The 16,035-nt window shown below is 34.4% G+C and overlaps 1 protein-coding gene across 4 annotated transcripts in view; it reads left to right on the top strand.

Moving 5' to 3' along the window:
• Positions 1-16,035, top strand: part of WDR33 (WD repeat domain 33) — a 103,374-nt gene that overhangs the window by 71,009 nt on the left and 16,330 nt on the right. The window contains exons 8-15 of one of the 4 annotated variants that reach the window (XM_063092806.1): positions 11,511-11,637; positions 12,829-12,983; positions 13,081-13,159; positions 13,591-13,701; positions 14,069-14,163; positions 14,375-14,461; positions 14,695-14,834; positions 15,559-15,711. In XM_063092806.1, coding sequence (XP_062948876.1) covers positions 11,511-11,637; positions 12,829-12,983; positions 13,081-13,159; positions 13,591-13,701; positions 14,069-14,163; positions 14,375-14,461; positions 14,695-14,834; positions 15,559-15,711 — 947 coding nt within the window. Of the gene's footprint in view, positions 1-805; positions 1,049-2,225; positions 4,072-11,510; positions 11,638-12,828; positions 12,984-13,080; positions 13,160-13,590; positions 13,702-14,068; positions 14,164-14,374; positions 14,462-14,694; positions 14,835-15,558; positions 15,712-16,035 lie in introns of those variants that run through there. The other 3 variants (XM_063092830.1, XM_063092824.1, XM_063092815.1) reach the window with 3 other exon arrangements.

Genomic DNA, 16,035 nt, shown 5'->3' with positions numbered 1-16,035 from the left:
ATAACTAGTAAGTGACATCTGAGGTTTAAACAGATCTGGTTTACTCAAAATATTTTGCTATTAACCATTATATAGCATACGAGCACGGAACAAAGTAAATTAATTATTTGAATTAAATTATATCTAACATTCTTTTGATTCTAAATGTAATTGATTTGACACTACTTGTGCTCCTATTGGACAAAGCTAATTTCATATCTTGGTTATTCCCTTATGGGAGGGATTTATAGTAGGTTGTAAGTGGAAATAAGAATTGTGCTTCATAGCTCAGTAGGTCAGAGTGCCGTCTTTTAACCCCAAGGTCACTGATTCATATCCCCGTACTGGCCAACGACTAAAAGAAAAAGAATTATCGTGATTCGCTCTGATACTGCTCAAAGAGGAGAGCAGAATAAAACAATCTGTTTTCCCCAAGAACACAGTTTTGGTTTAATGTGTATAGATCTATTATTTGCTCTCTGGGCTTTTCATTATTCATTCATTTAATAAAGAACAAAAAGATGGCAGATTTTAAACGTCTCCACAAGGAAATACTGGTATTATATATCATATATTAAGTTTAATTTGAACTGGTTTGGATTTTCCTAACAAGTATTACTTGGTTTCCACATTTCTAGAATGGTAAGATATTTCTATTTCTTTTTTTCTTAAACTTATGGGCAAAAACTTTTAAAGTTCTCAAATGTTTTTATTTCATACTTACACTTATAACAAGGCATTGGCTAGAATAGAGAATTTTAGATTCAGAGGTTTTTTTTCCCCCGCTTCAGCGATTTCAGGATTTTGTCCTACTGTCTTCTTGCAGCCACTGTGTTGAAGAGATTTTTTTCCCCCTCTTTCCATACTGTGCTCTTTGGAATGAAGTCTTGATGCACCACCCTCACTTAAAGGCTGGGGAATTATACTCCACCTCGTTCAGGATGAAGGAACTACATAAGTGTTATTTGGAGTTTTTATGCATGAGAGATTTGACTTGTCTTCCCCATTTATTTATTTATTGAATTGTTTATATCAGTATGGCCTAAATGGATAGGTATTTCTTTGGAATATGTTTTTAATATGATGGAAATTAAATGATATAACCAGCTCCCAGTTGAGGTATTCTCAATTATTTTATTTTTGCTTTGAAACAAAAATGGAGATAATTATCCAGATCCAATTGAAATACCAAGGTCCAGGGTTAGATCTCTGTACTAGCCAGCCACCCAAAAAAAAAAAAAAAAAAAAAAAATCCAGTTGGAGTGTGTGTCATCTCAGATTACTCATAGGAAAAAAATCTTAGTAATAACTAGAAATTAAATGACCTGCTAGGGATCATGTGACAGACATCCACTCCCAGCTGTATTTAGGGGTTCATGTAATCTTGTTCTGATACAGGTAAATTTTTGTTACTGCCATTGTTGCCTTTCTTCCAAGAGGTGAGTTATAAATAGGTGGACAAAATTACAGGGAGCCAAATTTACTAAAAATGTGGCAAAACACAGATTCAAAGTGCAGTTGATGCTGTGAATGACTATGATATATCTAAAGTTTCACCTTTAAAAAAATGTATTCTTAATCTGGCCAACTGAAAGTCAACCACATCACCTTTTTACCTTGCTTTCAGAAGGAAGGCTTCCTCTAGAAGTGCCCCAGAATGCCATTTAAAATGCCTTTTGTTTTCCTTTTTGGTTCTGCTTTTTCTTCCTTATTAAGGGTTTCAGTTATGGCTTCTCTTCATTCTTGACCCAGATTATGTGCTGGCACTAATAACTGTATTATTATTATTGTAGCATAGGTATTGTTCTTTCTGGTAGTCTCAGCATTGCCAGACTCCCGTCAATCTTTTAAACATTTTTCTTTTGGTTTCTACATTTTTCAATTTTTTCAAGTAATGACTATATGCTTTTTTTCTTTGACACACTGTATTGCTATTGAATTATGAGTGACTGCAGAATTATTTACTTAGAGAACCTCTGACTATGGAATTTTACATGTGCACACACACACACACACACACACACACACACACACACACACACACACACACACATGGAATTTTACATGTGCACACACACACACACACACACACACACACACACACACACACACACACACACACACACACACACACACACACACACACACATTCTCTCTCACGTTTATACCCCCGTGCACCCTTTCTTATAAAGGATACCTTTGCTGCTTTCTGCACGTGTGTGAGATACCACTATCTCCCATCTCAGACAGGTGGCTGAAGTGCTCTATGATATTGGTGTAAACAGCAAGCAACTGGAGGAGTACAACAGCAACAAGATTGAAGAATATTTGGTTTTGCATTCCTTCCCTTTGATCTTCTTTGAATACTCTCCAAAATAGCCTTTTAAAAAATGACTTAAATTTTTAAAAAGCCAACAAAGGGGAATTTGCTGTTTGGCACAAAACACTGCAAAATGCTTCTTTCTGGTTATTGTAACTAAAGAATATAGAGTGTTGACACACATTCTATACACACTCAGGCAATGTTTTGGAAAAACATTGTAGATTTTCCTGTTGTATCAATCACCTCCTGAATGTTTTTCTCAATTTCATAATTCTCAAGATTTTCCTAAATGCAGTCTTCAAACTTGGCTCGCGGAAATAGTGCTCTTTCCCATTTACACCCATCCCCACGTTATTGTATAAAAGTTTAACAGCAGTCTGATATGTGTCAGCAAAACTTATGCTTGTATATGTTTTTAATTTTATATTTCATATACATTCATAAGAATTTGTTCACTTTGATGCCGGAAGTACTTCTGTGTTACACGACATTAATCTTCTGAGTTGTATGCTTAATTTTAATTTCTCACTTACTTGACAGTTTCTTTTAGATCAGCTTTTGTTGGTCTTCCTTGTAAATAAATAGTTGGTACAAATCAGTAGGAACCATTTTATTTTTATATGCAAATTATTTTTTTCTTACAGAAATCAGTGTGTCTTGACATATACCAGTTAAATGTGTGACTTAAGTAGGAGATTGTCAAATTTATGATGCATCTACTTTATTCCATTTGAGTTTGCAGTTTACTGGCTCCTCTTCTGATACCATACATTTCTAAATTTTTTATAAATTTGAAAAATATTTCTGTGCTGCCACTCAGTTCTAATCAAATCCTTACATATTCTGAATTTTTAAAATGAAATACACATTACAGATATGGTTAAATGCCATTTTGTGTGCCCCTCCTAAGTCCCTATCACCTTCCCTAGAGGTGTCCGCTCTCCTTAATTTAGGTTTTTCATTGCCAGACAGCATAAGCAGCTAGCATTTCATATTTCCCAAATTGGTCTTCTGATGGACTTGAAGTGCTCTGAGAAAAGACTAATGGTTATATTCTCCCAACAGATTTGTAATATATATTGCATGCTCTAAACGCTCTCAGACTTGGAAAGAAACTTGTTCATTTTTAAAATTCAGCCTTGCCCAACGGATTTGACCCCTGAACCTCTTTGCCACAATTCTGTGCACTGTTGTTGCTTGGAACATACTTTGTGAAAATGCTGCCTAGAGATGTACCCTTTCCGGAACTGGCTTTCTATTTAATTCTGTAGTTTTTCACTTATGTAACTTTCTAGATTTGGATGACAAATATGGTAATAGTAATTACTCCCAGTTGATGTTGACTACTGGATCATGGTGAAAATCACTTTGCAAAAAAGGAAAGTATAATGCTAATAAATTGCATATTTATTGACCAGTGCACAAATTACTTATGCTCCTTAATTTTTTAAATTCTTGAGTTCACTATCTACTGAAGTGTCTGGCTATGGACCATGGCTTCACATACTTTTTGCTTTAATTGATATGTTAATTTCATGTTCTTGTGGCTGGAAGTAGCCTGAGTGTGTTGTTAATGTTTAATTTTCTTCAGTAACAGCTCTTCAACTGTTAATATTGTACAAGATGGTACTTGAATTCTTTGTTTGCTTTTTTTCTTCCTGTATTAGAAAATCTTGGTACTTTTTGTAAGTGATGTATAAAAGAATTTTTTAAGATTTGTTCATATAATGGCCTGATCCAGGAAAAATAAAATGGGAAAATGAACACTATTTTCTGACCTTCAAATAAAACTCAATATGTATTGGTTTTCAGACTGTTCACCGAGCCTTGGGGTCATATACATTATCTTAAGGCAGAACTGTTTACCTGTGTGGAATGACAGGTTTCTTAGGATCTGAGGAGGCTGTGGAGGAGGGGTGAGGTCATGAGAAAATGCACAGGGGCACAAAGTTTACATCGAAATTCACAGAAATCAGGGAACCTCCTCCTCCTCTTAGGTAAGAGTGAAAAACACTTTCTCCCCTCACTGGCTTCTAGCCTTCACTGCACTACACTTCACGGTTCTGGGATAGGAAGTAGTGAACAAGAAGGCTCCACTATCTATAAAAGTAAGTCCAGAACATCTGGTCACCAAATACCTAAGCCTAAACCATTTTTCATGTTATTTTTAGAATTTTAGGGTTTATTAAGGAATTTGCATTGTTTTTCTAGACCTTTTTAAAAAAACACATTAAGCATCTTTTCATTTGTTAGGAAAATTATCTTGTTTGCATTCTTCTGTACCTTGCTGTTTCAAGCACGGTTATTTAGCATATTTTTTAAATGGGGGATTTTTTTCTGTTTTTATTTTGTGGAGAAATGTCTCTAAAAAAACTGCAGTAGTTTGTGGAGTTTTTCTTGTTGTTGTTGTTGTTTTAAGCTTAATTTCAATCTTGATTCAGAAAACTTTTTTATTCTAAGTATTAACTTTATTGGAAGTTATTGTTCCAAGACTATGTAATCCTACAAATATTACCCCAATGTTCACTCCTTGTTAAGTTTGGTGATATTTCAGACATTGAGCAACCATAATAAGGTCCCAATAAATGTTGGTATCATGCACACAGTTTGAATTAATGAATGAGTGGGAGAGTACATAAATGAATGTGTGAAAGAATAATCAAGTGGAATAAGTGAAATCATTGTTTACCTCTTGTTCAGTATAAATTTTATTGCACAATTAATGCTTACTTTCTGCAAATAAATGATATGAAGTAATAGGTTAAACATTATTTTTGGCTGTGTTATACACAGGTTAATCCACAAAGCAATGTTACCTATCTCCAAGAGATGCTAATTTTGTCACTATTCATTTAGCTAGGACCCTGAGGGGATGCTTAGCTAGGTAATTTAGCTAAGAAATGATGCAGGATTTATTGTCTTCAAGGTTTAACCTCTAAAAATAAATCAGTATGGTTAGATTAATTTGGAATTTCTTTTGGTCCAGTTAGGTTATGGTTGCCACATTCCTTTAGTCTTAACAGGATCTGGTCTTCAGAATCCATCTGATTACTTCTCAGATAGTTAAAAGAGGTAATTCTTACTTATGTATTTGTTTTTAGATTTTATCCCTATATTATTTTCTTGTATAGTTCTGAGAGATGGAAAGGAGTACAATATCCTCTGTTATAGTTGAGAAAATGAATGTCGGTTTATAGTTGAAAGGAACTATTCTGCCACTTCATTTGGATGTTATACTTAGTTGAAGAGAGTATGGGATCAGGAGGAAGAAAATCTGGATCACCTCCCACCACTGGCCTAAGCCTTCTAGGCCTCGGTGTTGTCATCTGTAAAAATTATAAGGCTGGGTAATTTTGCAGGTTTTCTCTAGCTTTAATACCAATGAAACAATTTTTTGTTATTGTTGCTGTTCATTGTCTAACTGAGATAGTGAATAAAAGTATGATTATGGAAATTTAAATAGAAACTTTCTTAAAGGCGAGTTATTGTCCAATAGAACTTTTTGTGATGATGGAAATATTCCATATCTGCCCTCTTCAGTTTGCTAGCCACTAGTCCATTTGACTATTGAGCACCTGAAATGTTGCTAATATGAGTGAGGAACTAAGATTTTAACTTTAATGAAAACAAATTTGAATAGCCACATGTAGCTAATAGCTATCCTATTGAACAGTGCAGGTTAAATTCTTAAGTATTTGTGTTCAAAGGGAATTCAACACATAGATTTATGACAGTCTGGTTTTTTGTATGATGATTTACAACTGGAATCTCTTAATTTTGAAATTTTGCAATTGCACCTTCAAGTCTTGTTGAATTTTTTCTTCAAGCATATCCTCCATTTCCATTTGCAGTCAAGTATCGATAAGGTGCTATGACCTTTTCCAGTGATCCTGGACTCTTTACTTCTTTAAGGCTTTCTTCCTAGTAAGTATTGTGTGTGTCCACCAGCATTTACCAGTAGACTCCTCTCAGTCCCCTGTAGGGCCATACTTTGTGACTATGGTAGGCTTTATAGTGTCGAGCAGGTTTTGTGTTCAGTGTTTTCATTTTTTTTTAGTAGCTTGATTATAAATGTCACTTTTTAAAATATTTGGTCTTTCACTGGCAAGAAATTTCTAGTCCTAAAAACTTTAGCCATTATTAGCAAGATGTTTTTAGTACTAAAACATCTAGCTCACTAGGCTGTTAAAACAGTTGTCACCTGAGTGAATTTTCCATTGAGTCTGGATTAATTGCTTTAGCATTGCAAATACTACATTCTTGGAATTCTCATGTTTGGGAATCACAAAGAGCCTGGAATGGTTATGTCCTGAAATTTTGTACCTTCAGAAATGAAATGACCACATTTAGTGCAGAGGCATTCTTTAGTGATAGTATTTGGAATTGATAAACCATATGTTCGGACTCAACCATTTTTCCTATGAAATAATAATTTATATAAGATTAAGTTTTTATAAATGACTTGCCAGTTCACAAAATCCATCATATCCTTGAAAATTAATTCAGCCATACTGAGTCAGAGTTATTAAATAAAAACTGCATCCCCATTGAGCATCTGAAACACATCTTCCTGGGACCACAGGCACTGGTTAGCTCTGCATTGGCACATGAAGGGGCTAATTGATATCAGTCATTCCCTTAAATTTTGAATAAAGGGAAACCAAAGGCAGTTGTCATTAAAAAAAGTAATAAAAGCACATGCTTAGTAACTTTAAGGAGTACAGAAGAGTAAATGTCACCTTATTCCCATTTCTTTTCTGTAAAAAATTACTAGCTTAAGTTTTATTTTATACAAATGGGACTGTTTTACACTTTGCTTTTCTGCCTGTGTTTTTTAAAGGCAGACTTATTGAGGTATAATTTACATAAGGAACATTTACTCTTTCTAAGCGTATAGTTCTGTGAATTTTGACAAATATGTTAAATGTAACCAAGGTATAGAACATTTCCATCCCCCCTAAAAAGGCCTCATTTTTAACAACTGTGTTACATTCGGTTATATGGATTTACCTTGTTTTTCTTGAATATCCCTTCATTAACTCATATTCAAACAAGGTGCAGTGAATATCTTTGGACATATATCTTGATATGATTTTGCAGTTGTAGGGTAAATTATTAGCAAAGGATTTACAGGGTCAAAGGTTGTGTGCCTTTAAGATTTTGATACATGTGGATGGCCTCCCACAAAAGGTAGTCTAAGTTTTTTGCTTTCCACCCAGTGATGGATGAGAGTGCCTGTTATTCTTTCTCTTACTAATATTAGATGTCACCAAACTTAATATTTGGTAATTTGATAGAAAATACTACCTACCAAGATAACTTGGATTCAGTGGTGTTTTTTTCCTCATGTTAGAAACACACTGAAATACAAACACGCACACAAAATCTAACCCACATTATTTATTCTTAAAACCACAATATCACACTAGAAGAAATGTGAATAGAAAAACATTATCTTTGTTTCCACTATTCCAATATAATTTTTATTTCCTCCTTATCCATATGTATATTTTTGTAACCATACATGTACATTTTTATAATCATCCAAACAACATGTGTATAGGTTGTGCATATGCTGTTTTGTTTGCTTTTAGAGCACATTATTTCATGAGCCTTTTTCTTTGTTTCCAAAATCTTCATTTTAATAATAGTCTGATTCTTCTAATTTTTGGCTATGGCAAAGCTAATTTTTAGTTCCATTTCTAAAATTTGTTTCCAATTTTTTCTATTATAACAAGGCTTTAAATACAATCTTTTACATACAAAAGTTTTTAAAAATCCTCTGGAATTATTAGGATAAATTTCTAGTGATTTTATTCTTTTAGACCTAAATTCAACATTGACATGAGATGGTAGAATTTTATCATTTGAAATAGTTTTTGTCATGTCAGTGGCAATTCAGTAACTTTTTCTCCCTGAAGAAGGAAGCAGTTGCATATCAGTTTACTTCTATGCAAACAATCTATTTTTCCTTTTTTTCATTAAAAAATATAATTATAAAAATTACATACGCTGCTCATAAATATTTTACACCACTTTCCTGAAGTAATCCACTGTTATTTAATAAATTTAGTAAGTTTTTTTAATTGAATTTTTTCTCAATAGGTCAATGTGTTTCAAAATTGAAAAATTACAAAATGATATACTGTGAAAAGTCTCCTTCTTACCCTTGACCCCAACTATCTAGATCCCCCTCTTGGAGGCAGTTAATATTATCATATTCTTGTGTATTCTTTCAGACACATTTTATGAATTTTGAGCAAATGTATTTGTGCACTCTATGTCCTTTTTAAGCCACGAACGTTAGTATGCTGCACATACTTGTTTCACATTTTCTTAGGTAACTTTATTTTATTCTATTTATTTGTATTTAATTTTTGAAAAGTAGATAATACATGCACTTGGTTCAAAATGAAGTAATGTAAGGGCCACAGAATGAATAGTCTCCCTATCCCAGTTCCCTGTCCTTCAGTGGTACCATCCTTCAGTGAATCTTTATGCATATAGAAACAAATAGGGAGCTATGTATTGTTGGTTTTTTCCCTCTCTTGTAACTCTCAAACTGACCTTTTCGTATCTAAGACGGTATAGCATAGTCCTTATGAGCAAAGGCTCTGGGGCTAGCTCCCTGCATTCAGATATCTGCTCTGCTACCTATCAGCTGTGTGATTCTGAGCAAGTTCTTCAACCCTTCTGTGCTTTGTAACCTTCGTATGGAAAATGAGTCATACTTTGCTTAGAATAGTACCATACTTAAATATATGTGTTTGCTAGTATTATTCATTTTTTTATTAGGAGCAGTAACCAATAAAAATAATTTCCAAGGATCAATACCAGTCAGTTTGATTTATATTCATGATGTATATGGAAATGGGTAAATTCACGGGATTCCTCGCTTGAATTTTACTTAAATTTTAGGGAACTTCAGAAAACAAAAAGCAGCTGAAATATTTTTTGTTGTTTCTTTTTTATGGGTTGATAGTTTTTTGTTTTTGCATATGCTATTTTGAAATAAGCAGATATATTTTTAAACTAAACAGATTTACTTTCTTTATGTAATGAAAGTGTCCCAGAGAAGGTAAAGGTAGAGATGGCTCCTAAGAATATGAGCTTTTTTGCATAGTGCATTATAACTTAGAAGTGCTTTCTTATGCATTTTTCCATAAACTCAAATTTGATTAGTTAAAACTCATACTTAGCGTTACAGAATATTTATTTTTAGGTGACAGTGGCGCATAAAGTTTTTAAATTCCTTGGCCACATCTTTTTAGGGTCAAATTGTTAATAACATTAAAGTTTTTAAGGCAGGCAAGGGGTTAGGGGAACTGAATTGTATTTCTATTTCAGTTTTTCCATCTTCCGTTCTTTTTCTTAATAAAAGACAAAGCAACAGTAAAATCTCTCTTCCCCTTTCCCATCCTTATATCCCAGTTACAAAATATGTTCATTGTAGAAAATGTAAAAACATAGAAAAAACATGGAGAAAAAAAACATCACCTTAATACCACCCCAAGTTTAATGTTATTTCTGTTAACAGTTTGGTGTCAAGACTTCTTGCTTTTTTTCTGTATATAGATATATATGTAGATGTGCACACACAGTCACTCATGTTATTGATTTGTTTGCCTTTTGTAGTGATAGTACACACTGATTGGTGGTGGTGTGTTTTGTTTTGAATAAACTGAGTATTTTGGATGTTTTAATCACATCATTAAATCATCTATACGATTATTTATAATAGATGCATCATATTCCTTTGAGTACATATGCCATTCTGCAATTTATTTTGTAATGTACCGGTATTTGTGTCCTATTCAAGAGCATTTAAAAATAAATTATATCAATTAACATCCTCATAGACAGATCCTTTTGGATATCATTATTTCCTAATGATAAAATCTGGGACATGGGATCGTTGGGTTGTAGGATATGTACTTTTTTATGCTTTCAGTACATATTGCCAAACTTCTCAAGATAGTTGGTATCTCCCTACATGCTTGTAAGCATGGGATATTGTGTTAGGATGAACCCATCATGCCCGTTGGAGATGTGAATTTCTCCTGAACGGGTGCAAATCACTTCCAATGCCTCTAGACCATCTCTTCCTTCTTCTCTACTTCCCTTTGTCTCTATTTTTATGTATCCTTTCTCCTTTCCACCTCAAAACTTCACAGAAGCTGGATTTGTGTCAGGATAGAGAAGGCAGACAGCTATTTCAAATGCTCTACCTCACCCTTCGCCTGCTTCTTAATGCATTTGCTGTATAAAATATTCTAGAGACTTTTTGTACAGCACCCAGTTTTTCAAAAATCGTACCCATTTCTTTCAGTTTTGTGAATTCTACTTTTCACATTTGTGATTTTTTAATAACAGTTACATTTGTGAAGTGACCTCAAACTCTACAACAGTTGTTAAGTGAACTATCTCTGGAATTCTGCAGACCAGCTTTAGATTCCCGTTCCTATTCTTATCAACTGGTTTTGGAATCTAGGATGTTTTATTTAACTTCTCCAGTCCTCCTATTTCTTCACTTCCAAAATGTAGATAATGCTAATACTTTCCTCAGTATTTTGTGAGGATTTAAGAAGCTGATGCTTATAAGTGCTCCATACACTGCTTAATATATAGTAAGCTCTCAATAGGGTAGTTTTTATTGTCATTTGACTGTCACAACGTACTCGTGAATCAAGTAGGGATTATTTTTCTTCTGCATTTCAGTAAACGAACAGAAAGATGGAGTACTTTTACTATCTTAACATCCAGAAAATGATGGTGTCTAAACTAGAATTTAGGACTTAAGGATCTGTAAGGACTACCACAAAGTGGGAAAACTAAAGTGAATGACAGGGACCATCATAATAATTAGAATAATCAGGAACAGCACAAAAAGTTTAAAGAGCTTTATATCTAGAGGCTTGAGAGGTGCACCTTCCAAAAAGCTTTGACCGACCTACCAGCAAGTAGGCAAGAAGATGTGCTTAGTTCCAGAAGAGGACTGGTTCCTGTGCGTCCTAGCCTAGGAGGAGAGAGGATGCTGTATCCGAAAGACATAAACACTGAGGCCAAAGAGTCTTTAAAAAGTTTAGGTTGACAGAGCACTAAGATCAAAACATTTAAAATGTTTCTCTACTTTGGTTTAAATTGGGATGGAGTCCTACTTTAAATGCATATGACTGACTAGGTTTTTATCCTAACTTGTCTCCGACAGGGCATGGTGCTGATGTGAAATGTGTAGACTGGCATCCAACCAAAGGGTTAGTTGTTTCAGGAAGTAAAGATAGTCAACAGCCAATCAAGTTCTGGGATCCCAAGACTGGACAGAGTCTTGCAACACTGTAAGTGATAGGAACTCCACCTTGGTCCCTGAACAAAGGGGAACAAAGCAGCCTATATTCTTTAAATTTTAGCTTTCTTTTCTCTCATGTATTCCTGAAAATGTAGTTTAGACAACAGATGGACTTGGCTGTATACACTTCTTACTAATTAAATATGATTTATCTCTAAATTCCTAATGAAATAAAGCTTGATTTTTGTTCTGCCACATAGACCTAAATTTAATTTGGTTAACCTAGGGGGGTGAGGAGGAGGATGAAGAGGAGGTAGTTCTTACTGTTCTATCTCACTGTCTTTCCTTATCAGAATGAGGAAAATCCTTTTGGCACTTGTATGGAGTTGATGTCTGTGCCCCTTAACTAGATAAAGCCCAGCCTTCTCAATCTCACTACGTCTATTTATAAAGAAGTTTTTTCTCCATTTTTGAACCAGTTCTCTTTTTTTTTTTGTCTGATGTGCTTACTTACAATGCAGCTAAATAATAATAATTTCTCTTTGGGCTGGCCAGTTAGCTCAGTTGGTTAGAGCACGGTGTTGATAACACCAAGGTCAAGGGTTCGGATCCCCAAACTGGCCAGCTGCAAAAAAAAAAAAAAAAAAATCTCTTTGAATTATTTGTAAACGTTCACAGTTACATACATATGTTAACTTTTTTTGACCAAGCAGCTGTATCCTGGTCCTTTTGATTGGGAAATGAGCCATATCCAGAGTGAACCGGTTGGAGTAACACTGGCTTGTTGCACAACTCCAATGGCCACAAACAATGGAGAACACCTTGTAAATGGTGTCCCTTGGAGGTGTGCATTGTGCGTTAACCCTCAAACTATTAAGCACCCAATTTTATGCTTTGTCTTAATGAGAAGGACTTTGTTCGATTTTTAAAATTTAATGAGCTTTATTGAATATTAACTTATATGTTCAAATGCCTCCCCTGCTTCACATACATTTTTCTGTCCAATTGAAGCTCTGCTGCTATTTTAATTGGTTGATGTTAACTGTGCTTACTAGGTAGTGGACATTATCTCTGTTTTTGACTTATTTCTTTTAAGTGTATTTTAAACTGTCATCCTGTAACTTCTAGGCCAAACCCTTTGCCATCTCGCTCCATGTGCTTTTCAACAAAAATGGCCATTATATTGATTTATATTTGTTTTGAATTCTGAAAGATTGTTTACTTGGTGCTTTGTTTCTAGTCATGCCCATAAAAACACAGTAATGGAAGTGAAATTAAATCTCAATGGCAATTGGCTACTCACAGCATCACGTGACCATCTCTGTAAACTATTTGACATCCGAAACCTAAAAGAGGAGCTTCAAGTCTTCCGAGGTCATAAGAAAGAAGCCACAGGTCAGTGGCTGTGATATACTTCAAATTCTGATAACTATTACCTAAAGCATTCTCAGATCCTAATAATTTTGTCTTTTGCCATGTTTTTGTTTTACAGCTGTGGCCTGGCATCCTGTTCATGAAGGACTTTTTGCCAGTGGAGGGTCTGATGGTTCTTTGTTATTCTGGCATGTTGGGTATGTAACATTTATTGTGTAAAGAAGTAGTATATTTTATCAAGAGAGCACCTGAATGTGTACAAACATGATAAAGTTTTGTATTTTTTTCTGAGTGAATGTCCTGCATCAGAGACTGCCTGCAGTTTTCAATTCCTTAATTCCAGCTTTGAATAGAAAATGTAGCACCTCTGTTTTTGGATGTGAAAAGGGAGAATAAAATAGATTTCTTAGTTTCTTTTTGGTTAAACAATTCTTGAAGCATTTATCCCTCTGAAGTACTGTTTGGATAAAAGAATATATTTCTGATGACAGACCAATACTCTGAAACATGTGGAATTGACCAGATTCAAAGTAACAGTTTTGGTAGCTTTGTTTTAAGGCTAAAAGAAAATGTCTTTTTTTTTTTTCCTTTTTTTTGGTAACTTTTGTGGAAAAAAACTTCTTTGCAGGGTAGAGAAGGAAGTGGGTGGGATGGAGATGGCCCATGAAGGAATGATCTGGAGTCTGGCTTGGCATCCTCTTGGACATATTCTCTGCTCAGGCTCAAATGACCATACTAGGTAAGCTTTATATTGAAAATAGCAGGGAATTACTGTACTCATGGAGTCACAGGAAATAAATATAGTATGTATTTACTTTTATTTATTGGTTGATGTATTAATTTATATTCCAACTTATTCTTAGAAACATTTTTGTAGTGGTTTATAAATACTTAAATTTCAATGAGAAGATTGGGTATTGAATATGACTTTGGTTATTCAAATTTTGTTTTACCTTCTGATTAAAAAATCTTTCCACATTTAAAAATTTTAGAATAGAAGCATTGTGAAAATTTGTTGTGTTTATCAGGGGACTGCTTAGTAATACTAAGTGCCCAGAAAAACACTGAAACCATGCTCATCCCCAGATTACTTTTTATTTTGACAGCAAATTCTGGACTCGAAATCGGCCAGGTGATAAAATGCGAGATCGATATAATTTAAACCTGTTGCCTGGAATGTCTGAAGATGGAGTAGAATATGGTGAGACTCTTGTACATTTGTCCTTCTTTGAAATCTGATATTCTGTTATGAAAAGTTAAGTATTGGGAAGAATATACAAAACTAATTTTAATTTTTTAGTGCATTGATTTCTAAATTGCCAGCAGTATGATTCATTTTTATAAAGTATTAATTTTATTGTCCACTACTTTTACAAAATATCTGTTGACAATGGGTGTATTACTGTTTATAGATGACCTTGAACCTAATAGCCTGGCAGTAATTCCAGGGATGGGAATACCAGAACAACTAAAGTTAGCTATGGAACAAGAGCAGATGGGTAAGAGAAGTTATGCATGTACATTTTATTTTTATAAAATTTTTGTAGAACCTGTTTTTTATCTTCATTGATAAATTGTGTTGAAATGCCAAAATGATTTATGTTGAGAAATGTTGATAAAAGTGATATAAACTGCATAGTGTTTAAGATCTGTTCTTCTGAAAATGTGTATATCGAGCAAGTGGCCTCTTTGTTTCATATAAAAGGCTAGCCACTGTTCTTTCTTGTTACAGGGAAGGATGAATCAAATGAAATTGAAATGACAATTCCAGGTTTGGATTGGGGAATGGAGGAGGTGATGCAAAAGGATCAGAAAAAAGTACCTCAGAAGAAAGTTCCTTACGCAAAACCTATTCCTGCTCAGTTCCAGCAGGTAACTAACTAAATGTGACTCCACCTCAACCATGCACTGAGAGATTAGTTTGACATTCAGAAATAGATTTTTCTTGGATTATCTCATCTGTTGAAGGTATTTCTGTACTATGTATTTTGGAGTATTCTTCACATATTTTATGCATTCTTAGACATAGTTCCCATCTGCTGCTTTGTAGTTATATTGAGTTTGTCACGAATCTTCTCTATATCTTCTTTTATCCTCACCTACTTATCACCATCCAAGCTATCAGAGGGAGGAGGAGAAAGAGGAATGGAGCAGATAGTGTATGTTGACTCTCTTCTCCATTGTTTGTCTACTGCTTTAAGTTTCCCCGAACACAAAGGGCATGTGCCCTTTTGAAGTTGGTAAGCTTTGCATTCTTACCAGCTGTTTTTTTTGTTTTCATAGCTGGTGAATAACGGGATCCAAACCCTTGACTTTGGTGTTACAGCACAGTGCTCTAACCAACCGAGCTAACTGGATAGCCCCGAGCTTTGCATTTTTAATAACATGCAGTATCTTGCTGCTTCTGTCATTTTAGTAATTTGTACCTAGTAATGTGCCTCCCTATTTCCATTCCCACATCACTAAGAATTAGCATTAGAAATAAAGACAGTTCAGCAGGTTGGATTGAGCAGATGACATTATTGAATGGTTTTCTCATTCTATCATTATACTTTTCATATTTAAGGTATATTTTAATATGTTCTTCTTTCCCTAGGCTTGGATGCAAAATAAAGTTCCAGTTCCTGCTCCAAATGAGGTGCTCAGTGACAGAAAAGAGGACATTAAATTGGAAGAGAAGAAAAAAACACAAGCAGAAATTGAGCAAGAAATGGCCACATTACAATATACTAATCCACAACTTCTGGAGGTGTGCGAAGCTCTTTAGGGGGATTCAGGATGATCTAAGAAAATAGGGATAAAACATTTTTTATTGATATACTCTTAAGAGAAAGAGAAGGGACTCTTAGATGGGTCTGAGGAGCACCACCATTTCTTATCGCTATGTCAGGAGACTAGTTTCTAAAATAGTCCTGTTTCTTAGACTATTAAAACCAGATCAGTGGAACAGTGAGTAGAACTAAGTTAAACATATACATTTTTAATAGAAAAGATAAAGCCAACAGAGCTTTAATTTGGATTCACTTATTTATCCATGGGTAAAAAGAAATTTTCTATCAGCTCATGGAACAGG

This window comes from Cynocephalus volans, chromosome 1 (assembly GCF_027409185.1).
Source record: "Cynocephalus volans isolate mCynVol1 chromosome 1, mCynVol1.pri, whole genome shotgun sequence".
NCBI lineage: Eukaryota > Metazoa > Chordata > Mammalia > Dermoptera > Cynocephalidae > Cynocephalus > Cynocephalus volans.
Note: the sequence above shows the minus strand (reverse complement) of the source record. Positions and strands in the feature narration are given on the sequence as shown.